Source organism: Cebus imitator, unplaced genomic scaffold (assembly GCF_001604975.1).
Source record: "Cebus imitator isolate Cc_AM_T3 unplaced genomic scaffold, Cebus_imitator-1.0 Scaffold54, whole genome shotgun sequence".
NCBI classification, from domain to species: Eukaryota; Metazoa; Chordata; class Mammalia; order Primates; family Cebidae; genus Cebus; species Cebus imitator.
The window spans coordinates 4,953,782-4,966,138 of record NW_016107369.1 but is presented as its reverse complement, the minus strand read 5'-3'; the positions used below and the strand labels follow the sequence as shown (position 1 = coordinate 4,966,138).

At 42.0% G+C, this 12,357-nt stretch overlaps 1 protein-coding gene across 2 annotated transcripts in view; it reads left to right on the top strand.

Moving 5' to 3' along the window:
* LIN52 (lin-52 DREAM MuvB core complex component) overlaps nucleotides 1–12,089 on the top strand; it is a 124,398-nt gene extending 112,309 nt beyond the window's left edge. The window contains exon 6 of one of the 2 annotated variants that reach the window (XM_017528693.2): nucleotides 10,746–12,089. In XM_017528693.2, coding sequence (XP_017384182.1) covers nucleotides 10,746–10,801 — 56 coding nt within the window. In that variant the 3' untranslated portion in view covers nucleotides 10,802–12,089. The remainder of the gene's footprint in view (nucleotides 1–10,745) is intronic. The other variant, XM_037738556.1, reaches the window with a different exon arrangement.
* The last annotated feature ends 268 nt before the right edge of the window (nucleotides 12,090–12,357 follow it).

Genomic DNA, 12,357 nt, shown 5'->3' with positions numbered 1-12,357 from the left:
CTCGGCTCACCGCAACCTCCGCCTCCTGGGTTCAAGCAATTCTCCTGCCTCAGCCTCCTGAGTAGCTGGGATTACAGGCACGCGCCACCATGCCCAGCTAATTTTTTGTATTTTTTAGTAGAGACGGGGTTTCACCACGTTGACCAGGATGGTCTCGATCTCTTGACCTCGTGATCCACCTGCCTTGGCCTCCCAAAGTGCTGGGATTACAGGCTTGAGTAAGTTATCTTTAAGTCTCACAATAACTCAGTAAGGTAGATGCTTCCACTTGACAGAGGAAGGAACCGAGGCACAGAGAACCTATGTAATTCATCTGAGATCACCATCTAATATGTGATAGATTTACACCTAAGGTAGATTAGGTTTTCTGTCATAAGTACTAAAAGTTCCTATTAAACAACAAAATAGTTTATAGAGAAATACTATACTCATCCTCACAAGTATTTTAAATTAAATCCATAATGTTGTCCAATGAACCATACACAGAAATTCATAGACATTTTTCTTGTGTGCCTTAAACTAGAACTAGCTGCCGTTAAAACCCAGATTCTAATTTTACAAACAAGGCCACCTCTAACAATATTAAAATAAAATGATATTATTCCCGGCTTAAAGAAAAATTCTCCAATAACCATAGGAATGCTTGTGGTATGAAGAGAGCATCTTAAATCTTGATGCAAGTCATACACAAAGTGTTATTGCGATGAAAAAATAGTGGCGTGAATAATACCTGCTCACAGCCCAAGACACTTGATGTATCTTGGGCCTCAGTGTTTGTTGGATTTTACAATTTCATGAGCAAGATTTGTATTTTTTTAAAAAAAGTTCTATATCTCTGTGTGTTCCACTTGGTGTCAAACCTGTATTCTTAGGTTGTAGGGTTCCATTAAAAAAAATAAATAATCTCAGCCCCTCCTCCCTCCACCCTTCTTTCCCCCCATACTCATTTTGTATAATATGGTAATGATATCACCGTAGCAGTAATTACGGGTCATCTTCATTTCTTTCATCTCTGCCTGTTCTGATGGCTTCATTCCTTTGACGGAAAAGATTTGGCTCTGGGTGCTATGATTATTTTGTTAAGCGTTATTCGAATAGACAGGAGTGAGAGAAATTAATCAATCCAAATGCAATTAGCATCATGTTTAACCCAGTGATGGACGTCTCAAGGTGAAACAGCCAGGGGAGTTTTAGACATTATTATTCAATCCAGTGGTTCTTATCTAAATTATAATCAAGAGAGGTTTTTATTGGCTTCTCAATGTGAAGATGTAACTCTTTCCCTGCCCTGAGGGTTAAGAAGACTAGGCCTTCATCATCCCTAGACTTTAGCTGTTGCCAGCACCTTGAAGTCGGATAGACAGTCAAGGCAGGAAAGTTGTCTGAATATGCAAGTCATTTGAAATTATCTGTACTGTGATCCTGGTCTGATTTTCCTGAGAGGGGAACCTAGCCTATAAATAAGTTACTCTGTCTAACTTGGGGCAAAATATTTTGTTTTCTGATCAAGTCACTTTGACTAGTTGTTGTTCTTCTATCTTAACCTTACATGATAGATTATTATTGCTGTTCCTACTTTATGGATGAGGATATTAAGACTGTGAAGCTACTAGCCTTTGGTCATAATAAGTGTTTCACCAGGATGTATTACTACGTAAAGGCCCTGAAGCATGAATGTTCTGCACAAATTTATGAGTATTTAATAAAAGTTCTAGCCCCCAGAGTATTAATTCATTGCTTTGATCTCATTGCCTTTCATTCAATTGAGTTTTACCCTTGAAAAGGAAACCAAGTAAAACTGTGAAATAGGCCTGTCAGGTCCTCTGGAAAGGAAACAAAATACAAATAAGAAGTTGTTAGCTCTCATTTCTCTAACACAGATCTTTGGGGTTATTTTACAATAGTTTTGGTTTGTTTTTAGTAGGGAGAAGGATGATAAGAAAGATTACATTTTTGAAATCTAGTCTTGTTTTGTTCTTAAAAGAGGGCAGGGCAAGGAGAGTTGATGGAGAAACAGTCTTTCACTTGAATGCAACATTTTTCAAATGCCTGACAATTAAAATTCTTCTACTTCTGCCTTCAATCATCAGGCATCATGGCTGACACTTCCCATATTTTATGTTCCTGCTCGATGTTTTATATGCTGAAAATAAATCTGTTGGCTGGATATTTCTGTCCTTTTTTTCTGTTATGAAAAGCCATTAAAATTATTTTCCATATTGGAACTGTCCAAATTTGTTTACCTGCACACTGAGTCCTGGCTTTTCTTTTTCATATTACTTCTTGGATAAGACACTCTCTGCAAATGCACCTTACTATGAATTGAAGAAAAAAAGTTTGATATAAAATTATCTTTCTCGGGCTGGGCATGGTGGCTTACTCCTGAAATCCCAGCACTTGGGAGACTGAGGCAAGAGGATTGCTTGAGGCCAAGAGTTCAAGGCCAGTTCAGCATAGCAAGACCCCATGTCTACAAAACATTAAAATTAAAAAGTAAAATAAATAGTAAAATTCTCTTTCTCAGAAGTCACTGGAGAGAACATTGTTTTTGGCCCCTCCACCCTTTTGGAAGAGTCCTAATAGAGAGCCAAGATACCCAATAGAAAGATAATCTAGAAAGTGTGCTCCCAAAAAGACTTTTTAGAGAATACTGAGGACAAAAATTTTGATAGTCTGTAATAGTTTGGTCTAATCTGTTCTTTTCTCAGATATATAGTATTTTAGACTCCTTTTTGTAATGTTTTTTTATGCCTAAATAATGTTTGTTTGTTTGTTTGTTTGTTTTTGGAGACAGAGTCTCACTCTTTCGCCCAGGCTGGAGTGCAGTGACGTGATCTTGACTCACTGCAACCTAAGCCTCCCAGTTTCAAGTGATCGTCCCCCTTCAGCCTCCCAAGTAGCATGGATTATATGTGTATACCATGCCTGACTAATTTTTGTATTTTTACTAGAGGCAGAGTTCCACCATGTTGCCCAGGCTGGTCTTGAACTCCTGACCTCAAATGATCCGGCTGCCTCCACCTCCCAAAGTGATGGGATTGCACACATGTGCCACCATGCCTGGCCGCCTAAAGAACTTTAGGCAAAAGCCTTCAAGTGCTACTTTTATACATTTTAGAGACAAGTAAGATTTACACCAAAGACTATCACTTGTGTGTACTTCCCCACAAGAGTTGATTGAGAACAGTGAACTTTATTACAGTTATACCACCTGCTGAGGGCCGCCAAGTGTCCTAATGAAATGAAATTCCAAAAGAACCCTCCTCATCCAGTGACACTGTCTGCTCCTCACAGTTCCTTCTGCTTTTGACAGTGACTCCAGCACCAGCTGCTCTCATGTCACAGGCATTAAAAAGTGCTTAGTCCTTGACTTATTGATCACTTAGTGATACTTTTCCTGTGGAGATCTGACGTGGTAGAGAGTCTCAGTCTGGCAGACTGCCCTGAAACTGCTCTGCTGTACACCAGCTCTGTGCCAGAGCCACAGGGAGACTGCACATTCCTGCGAGACAGAAATCAGCATTATAAATCACATTGCTCTCTTTTTGTTCTCTGCCAGTCCACCAAAATACCTGTTAACTGCTAGCTCTATCTTGAAAGCAGCGTGGCCTTTGAGAATAGTCTCTTTCTGTGGGAAAGCACGTCTTTGACTTTATTTGAATCTTCCTAATATCTCGTACATAGTATGTGCTCCATGTGACTGCCTTTGCTCTTTACCACCCAGTCCATGCTTCTTTTCTGCACAGCACACACTGATAACTGATCTGTCGGTCTCTTTTGTCATAGCTGTTAGAATACATTCAAGAGGCCGAGCGCAGTGGCTCATGCCTGTAATCCCAGCACTTTGGGAGGCTGAGGTGGATGGATCACCTGAGGTCAGGAGTTTGAGACCAGCCTGGCCAACATAGTGAAACCCCGTCTCTACTAAAAATACAAAAAAATTAACTGGGTGTGGTGGCAGTCACCTGTAATCCCAGCTACTCGGGAGGCTGAGGCAGGAGAATTGCTTGAACCCAGGAGGCAGAGGTTGCAGTGAGCCAAGATTGCACCATTGCACTTCAGCCTGGGCAACAAGAGCTCAACTTTGTCCCCCCCCCAAAAAAAAGAATATATTCAAGATTTCAGGGACCAAAAAAAACTTTTAAATAAGAGTCAAAACTATAACAAATGGCATTATTTCTATAAAAACATCTTTTATGAAGCCAATTACATAAGCAGTCTTTAACACATTGATTTAAACTAAACTGGGATTTTATATGTTCCTTTTGGCTAGAAGTATCTGCTGGTATAGTTAAGGAAGGTAGCTGGCTCCACCTAATACCTGACATTACTCCAGCCAGGCTTAATATGCCACAGTATATGTTACACAGATGCAAGTCATTCGTGTTAACCATTTGTCTTGCATTGGAAGATCTTTTTAGAAATAGTGAGGTCTCCTTTTGCCACTCCTGGTGCTATATGTGTGCTTACTTGGTGTAGACCTGGTACCTTCTGTAAAGCAGCAGCTGAGGAGACTCCAGTGCGCACCATGACTGATAAGAAGGCCAAGGAAGGAGGCAAGACTGAGAACAGTGGTCATATTAGTTTGAAGGTGGAGGGGTAGGATAGTTCAGTGGTGCAGTCTAAGATTAAGTAGCATACACCACTTGGTAGACTAATGAAAGCTCATTGTGAACAACAGTTTATCAATGAGGCAGATCAGATTCCAATTTGATGGGCAGCCAATTAATGAGACAGACACACTTGCACAGTTGGAAATGAGGATACGATTGTTATGTTCCAGCAGCAGACAAGAGGTGTCTGCTACAAAGGGAACCCGCTCTTTACTCCAGAACTCCCATTCCCACAAACCAGGAATATGTTCTCAGAAAACTAGAACTCCATTGCACTCCATCCTGATTACAACAGTGTAGATTTTCTCTGTTCTTTTACTTACCCCTTTCTTATTCCTGTATTGTGCATAAAGTGACTGGCATTTATGCACAAGCATATAATTGCCTTTTTATTTTTCTAAACTAAATGGCCAATCGTATGTTTTGATCAGCATCAGATGGAGATTTGATGGGGATAAATACTGATTCTGTGGTGATGCCCCCTTTCTCCATTAGTGGCATGCTCATTCAGATCTAATCTGTGTACTTTATTAAGTTATTTTGCTCCTATTGTTTAACAAAAATCAGTAACAAAAAAATCCTTCCATGCTTGAAGCTAGTAGTTCAAGACTGGCCTAGGCAGCAAAGCAAGATCCTGTCTCTACCAAAAATTTAAAAATTAGCCAGGTGGCCCATGCCTATAGTCACAACTACTTAGGAGGCTGAGGCAGGAGGATAGCTTGAGTCCAGGAGGTTGAGGCTGCAGTGAGCTATGGCTGTATCGCTGCACTCCAGGGAGGGTGACAAAGCGAGACCTTGTCTCTTTAAAAAAAGAAAAAAAAAAAGTCCTTCCATACCTTGTTAAATTGGAGAATTTTGCAGTTTTTCACCTGTCATTCTAAAATCAGCCAGGTTTTAAACTCTGGTACATACCTGTTATTGTAGGGCAATATGTCTTTAGGTAGGGATAAATTACTCTCAAAGAAATGAATCCTAGATAGTTTTCCCATCCAGCATCCTATTGCTTAAATAAACATCTTGTTTAAAATGAAAGAAATGGTTGTATAGTAGCTAGCATTTACTGAATGCCTCTGTGACTTTGTATTAATCCTACCTTGACTGGATGAGGAAACGAGCTCAGAAAAATAACTTGGTAATTTGCCTATGTGGCCCAAGTTCAAATCCAAGCCTATCCAGCGCTAAAGTCCTGGTCTTTTCACAATATTATGTTGTCTCCTTTGTTTCCTGGCCACTCATAGTAGAGTCTCCTAAAAGCAGTCTGCTACTGCTTTTCTGAATGTGAGAAAACCAATGGAAAGTAATTTGTCCCCACCGCATAAACATTTTTAATTATATTGAGGCATGGAAATGTTTAAAGTAGTTTGCGTTGGAATTGAAAAACTGAACTATGAGTTTCTTCCACTTCATTAAAAAGTTACTTAATCTTTTACATTGTGCCCTACATAAAAGCTGAGCAGAATTTTATCAGGCAATTGCCTCAAAGTTATAATCTGGACAGTCTTTCTGTAATAAAACCCATATGTCATTGGCGAAAGGTGCAAAGCCCTGGCAGAGAGGGCTGGTCTCGAGAGAGATTCTGCACCCAATCTCGTTAACCAGGGTGCCTCTGGTAATCCCTCATCCCCTCACCAGTGAGAAATCAATCTGTACCACTGAATCTTTTTCAACCAGCCACCAGAAAATTTACTGCAGAGAAGGCAGTTTGGGGATAGTCAATGTGGAAGGGGAGCTAGAAGCAAGGCTAAACGTAGGATGGAGGAATTGGAGAGTCTAAAGGAGAGATTATATTAAACCACACACCACCTTCAGAGCAGGCACGGTGTAGTCCTCCTTTCAGCCCTGACCTTTCCAAGCAGACCCAGGTGTTTACAGCTGCCGTGACCTGATAGCCCTGGAAAAACTATGAAGGGGGGACGGGTAATAGAAACAGTGTAAACCTGGAAGTTGATTGTAGTCTATCCATTTGCCATCTCTCAGTGTGTAGTAGCCAGTCCCCTCCCTACACTCTCTGCAGCATTTCATGTGTTAACCCTATGCTGACAGTCTCAATTGTGACTTTCTCAATTTGTGATCTATGTACACTATAATAGGGCCTGTAAATCATGACTTGACGTAGGGGTCATGCTTCTCTCCTGCACAGCATACACCAGTGGCTGATGACCAGTGGACCGCTCTTGGCGTAGTTATTAGAATGAAAGCAATGTTACCTTCCTGTTAAATCTTGTAATCTTAGCAATCCAGAATCAGAAAATAGTTGACAGGCCGGACCCAGTGGCTCATGCCTATAATCCTAGCACTTTAGGAGGCCAAGGTGGGCAATCACCTAAGGTCAGGAGGCCAAGACCAGCCTGGCCAACATAGTGAAACCCTGTCACTACTAAAAATACAAAAAATTACCCAGGCATGGTGGTGCATGCTTGTAATCCCAGCTACTTGAGAGGCTGAGGCAGGAGAACTGCTTGAACCCGGGAGATGGAGGTTGCAGTGAGCCAGTCACTTGAACCTGGGAGGCAGAGGTTGTAGTGAGCTGAGATTGCACCATTGCACTCTGGCCTGGGCAACAAGAGCAAGACTCTGTCTCAAAAAAAAAATTAGTTGACAGATTTCACTGACTCTAGATAACACTCTCTCTCCCAATCTTGTTGTCTCTAGAATTGTTTTCTATATAATACATTATGGGGAACAAAGAACCAGGAGAAAATGGAGGAACTGGGAGTGCCAAGCTGAAGAACATGCAGTCTCTTACCCTGGCCATTCATTCTAGAATTATACCAAGCTATAACCATTGTAAAGAAGAAGGGACAGAACTAGGCAGGGGGAAATAGAAACAGCTTTCTCTTCTCTGTAAGCAGGCAGTAGTCAACTCTAAAGGTTTTTCCCAAAAGAGATTTGAAATTTCTGGTGGGAGCTTAAAAAGCTAAGAGTAAAATACATTCATTTATTAAACCTTACTAGAAGAGGTGTGTGTGTGTGTGTGTGTGTGTGTGTGTGTGTGTGTGTGTGTAGACGAGAAATACAGAATAGTAGCAGAAGGCTGTCTCCCTACTCCTAATGGGATTTTGTAGCAGCATGTGCAAGTTTGTTTCAGAAGTCAGAAATGAACAGATGTTGGTATAAATTACCTCTGCGTCTGATGTCTTGCAAATTAAAAGCGCGGTTGGCATCACTAAACAATTTCACTGGGTTTGGGGGGGTGCGGTTAGTGGGTGGTGATTACTGTAGCAGGTCGGTAAGAATCTTCGCACTGCAGCAGAGCAAGGATAAAGAAATGAGGAATAAAATAAGGGCTATATGAATTAATCAGAAATGTTAACATCTCTGATGACAAGTGAACAGGAGGGCACGTGCTCTGGAGCAGCCGCTGACCCACAGCAATTTCTCTGTGCACAAAAAGGGGTTGGTGCTTAGCATGTGATTTATAGGGCACAGCCCTCTTTTAGGGAGCGGCTGTGTCATACATTCGTATATCTCCTATATGGGACTGGCGAGTAGGAAAACTTTCTCTCCTCCCATGTAGGAGATGATGTCTTTTGAATTACTTCTACTTTTACAGTGGTTTCCTGCAGCTCTGTGTACTTGGATTAGGTTGAAGGGGGAGGAATGATTGAGTGGAAAAGGGTTGTTAAAAAGGATTGGTTAAATTCAAGGAGAGCTTGCCGCTGAGAGACTTCAGAATATCCATTTATTTTTCCTTTTAAGCCCTTTTGACCCCTTAAATAGTTTGGGTCTTTTAAAATTCCAAGTCTTAAAATATTGGTCATTTTGCCATTTGGGGAAAAGCAGTAAGGAGTTGGTGGGTCTGAAGGTCAGCAGGCAGAAATCATTAGTTAGAGCACTGCAGTGCTCCAGGCCCACAATTTTTGGAACAAGGCTCTGTTCTCTCCAGAGGAGTTTTGTATTGCCTGTGTCTGGTTTCCAGAGTTTCTGTTTCTAGCCATGGTGCAGGATCATTTGTTACGTGTTGTTTAAACTTGAGAGTAGGCAGGTAACCCATCTAGTAGAAATAAGTGAGACCCAATCTGCCCAAAAATATAAGTAAATTTCCTTTTCCTTCAAGTTGAGGGAAAAGATTCCAAGGAATGGAATTTTTTTTTGTTTCCTAGCCTCCCTTTGCACAATTCGTTTGTTCATTCATTCATTCACTCAGAAAATACTGGGTGTGAGAGAACTTGCTTACCCACCTCTGGAAAATGTCGTGTTAATGATTAGCACTATACCAAGCATGTTCATTGCTAACATCCAAGAGAAAAGTAGGGTATTAATATGCTCTTTGTTACAAATGAAGAGACTGAGGCTCAGAGATCTGCCCAGCCCAAGGTGTCACTCTGCTGCTAAGTGCTAGAGCTGGAACGTAAACTGAGTTCAAATCCCATGTTCTCTGCAAGAAACCGATGCTACCTCCCATGGGTAAGATAGTACGTGATTGGATTTTCTCTAGAGTAGTCCTTGACCACAATCTCTCCATGAACTTGGCATTAATTTGCATTAAGGGAAATGGTTTTTCTTGCCAAATAAACAAGGTACATTTAAAAAGACTGCCATCATGTAGAGAATGGAGCACTCTGTTGATGGAAAGGAAAGAAGCTAACATTTTTTGCATTTCTACTTGGTTCTAGTTCTTTGGTGTATTATCATTTATCCAATCAACACTTATTCAGCAGACACTAGGTCTAGCACTAAACAATCCCTGCCTTCAGTTTTTACATTTTAGTTGAGGAAGACAACTAAATAAACAAGTAATTGCATGCAAGTCTTACAGGAACTTTGCTTGTGCAGGATTTGCTGTAAAATCACGAAGGAAGGAATGGTCTCTTTGATTTGGGCCAGGGTGGGGTCGTGGGTACATGAGGCAAGACCCAACACTGGGCTTCGATGCCTAGTTAATGGAATTGCCTTTCCCTTTGTTGGAGCACAGGAACTAGTGAAAGATGGGGAATGTATAAGCTGAAGTTACCAAAAGCCTCCCTGTGGTGCCAGAGGTTGTGTTGTTTTATTTCTTCATTGTACAAGAAAACAAGAAACTGTTTAACTTAGGTTGGGGCAGAGGGAAGCTGAGCTGGAGGCCATTCGTCTAGCTCCATTTGCTCTGGACTTGGGAAAGGCAACAAGGAGGCCAGGATGAAGGTCCTTCTCATTCCTGTGAGTGCCTCCCCAGCCGCCTCACTTATTTGGCCAGGATGGAGACGTGTTCTGGGGAGACCACACAGCCTGCCCTGTGCCTACTGCATGGTTCCAGAAGGCCTGGCTTCCAGAGCCAGCCATCAACCATCAGAACTTTCTGCACTGTTAAATCCATTTAAGAAATCTAAAAACATGGCCTTGCAGGATGAGGATGAGGAAGGGGGTGTTATACTGTATATGCTTTCTGAGATCTAAAATGGGGGACCTCTGGAGTGGCCCTTATAATTGAGAAATGTTTTACTTTCAATTTGGAGCCTTATATGTAGGAAAGTAGCTGTATAAACCCACTTGTAACTACAGCATTCAAAGATTGATGGTGCTGAAAGCCGGAGAAAGACACATAAACCTTGCCTGGCTGTATTAAATATCTAAGGACTGACAATGCCAAGGGAGAGAAGACCAAAGCTCTATAAACCCTACTTTATGACACCATCCACGGATGAACTGCACTGAGGGAATATAAACCCTGTTATATTACAGTATCCAGGGACTACCACTGCTGAGAGATGGGGTAAATGATCTCTAATTTTGATTTGAGATTATAAATGTCCAGAGACCAACAACCCAGAGAAGACTCTAATCTTGACTGGATGTTAGGCTCCAAGAGCAAACCCCTGAGATAGTGAACATGAGTATTAGGTTCGATTCTTGAGACAGATAGGTTTTTGGGGAATTCCCTGGTGATTTGTTTAAAGGTGGACGATAACTCTTTCCCAGTCATTTGGCATGTATCTCAGTTGCCAACTTCAGAGTGGCTTTGTACCATTTTAGTTGTCTGTAGTGGTTTGTTTTCACCCTTTTTTAGGAGGTTAGTTGGTGGTGATTGAATCTGTTGTGAAAGCGACTTGATATACAATTTAAATCAATCTGCATTTTGAAATTAAATCTTCCTGTGATTCTTTTTTCAGATCTTAGGTTTTCATTGATCATTTGTTTGCTTTGTGATTCCAGCCAGAGAGATGACACGAGGGAAATTCCTCAATATTCTAGAGAAGCCCAAGAAGTAGCAGCTGCTTGCCAACAGGATGTCCTGGAGTCCAAAACCAAGCTCCCTTCCCGGTGCAAGTCTAACAATGCACACCTCCCTGCTTCCTGTGGAGCGGCCAGAGGGCGTGCCTCCAGGACTACCCCTGCTCCTGGCACTCTTCGCCTCTGAGGACATTCGGCAGCAAGAGAAGAATCTGCCCTACCCAGGGATCATTGCAGTTACTCAGTCCAGCTTCCAGACTTTAACCTTCTTAGCCTTGGATATTGGTAACAGCTGAGGGCATATCATTCTTAAAGGTCAAAGTCCTGCTTTCTCATGTCCGCAAGTGATTCAGGAGCCCCAGGATCTTACGGTTGATTTGACTCAGTGATGGCAAAGTCAGTTGTGACAAGTTGATTGGATGGGTTCTTTTGGATCGTCCTTGATCTCTTAGGAAGTGTTTATGATGCGAGGAGACCAGAGACCGACTAGATTCTGGACGAGACCGTGCAGCCTGACCTGTGAACTCTCCAGTATATATTAAGTTCCAAGAATCCCCAGCTGGAGAAACCAGAATCTTCTCGAAATGTACACCTGCTTTTTAAAACTTCTGTACCTCTTACGATAGTCCCATTTGCTTTTCATTCCTTACATCCCAGCCCTATCTTCCAGTTCTGAGTTCGGGCAGAGGGATCCCTGAGTCCCTCCTGGAATTAGCTTGTGTAGTGAAAGGCCCATGCAAGGTTGCCTTGGGGTCTAGATCTGAAGACCAATGTGAAGGTAACAGAAAGGACTTTTGAGTTCTAATTAATCTGTTATAGATTCAAGCAAGAGAGTCAGTAGAGCCTCAAAGACAGGAGAAACTGGATGATTGACAGGAGTTTACATTTGGTTGAAAGCTAGAAGCCCTAACTGACCTTAAAGGAACATGCTATGGGATGGTAGGATTGTCCCCTCTGACAACACATATGAGATAATTCACCTATATGATAGAAACACACACACACACGAGAGTCTTCTGACTTAAATACAGCTTTCATGGAGTTCTTCACCACTTATCTGTCTCTGTGTTAGAATCTGAAAATCTAGCCCATGGGTAACTATTATCTGTCTTCTGCGTATGTCTCATATAAGCTAGCCCCCAGCATCTGACGTTTTGAGAAGTGCATGGAGTTTCCTAAACTTTGCACTAAAGAATATCCCAGGGCCAGGTGTGATGGCTCACACCTGTAATCCCAGCACTTTGGAAGGCTGAAGCAGGCAGATCATGAGGTTAAGAGATTGAGACTATCCTGGCCAACATGGTGAAACCTCATCTCTACTAAAAATACAAAAATTAGCCTGATGTGGTGGTGTGCATCTGTAGTCCCGCTACTCGAGAGGCTGAGGCAGGAGAATTGCTTGAACCCAAGAAGTGGAGGCTACAGTGAGCCGAGATCATGGCACTGCACTACAGCCTGCACCCTGGGTGACGCAGCAAAACTCTGTCTCAAAAAAAAAAAAGGATACCCCGGCCAGGCATGGTGGCTCATGCCTATAATCCCAGCACTTTGGGAGGCCGAGGCAGGCAGATTACTTGAAATCAGGAGTTCGAGA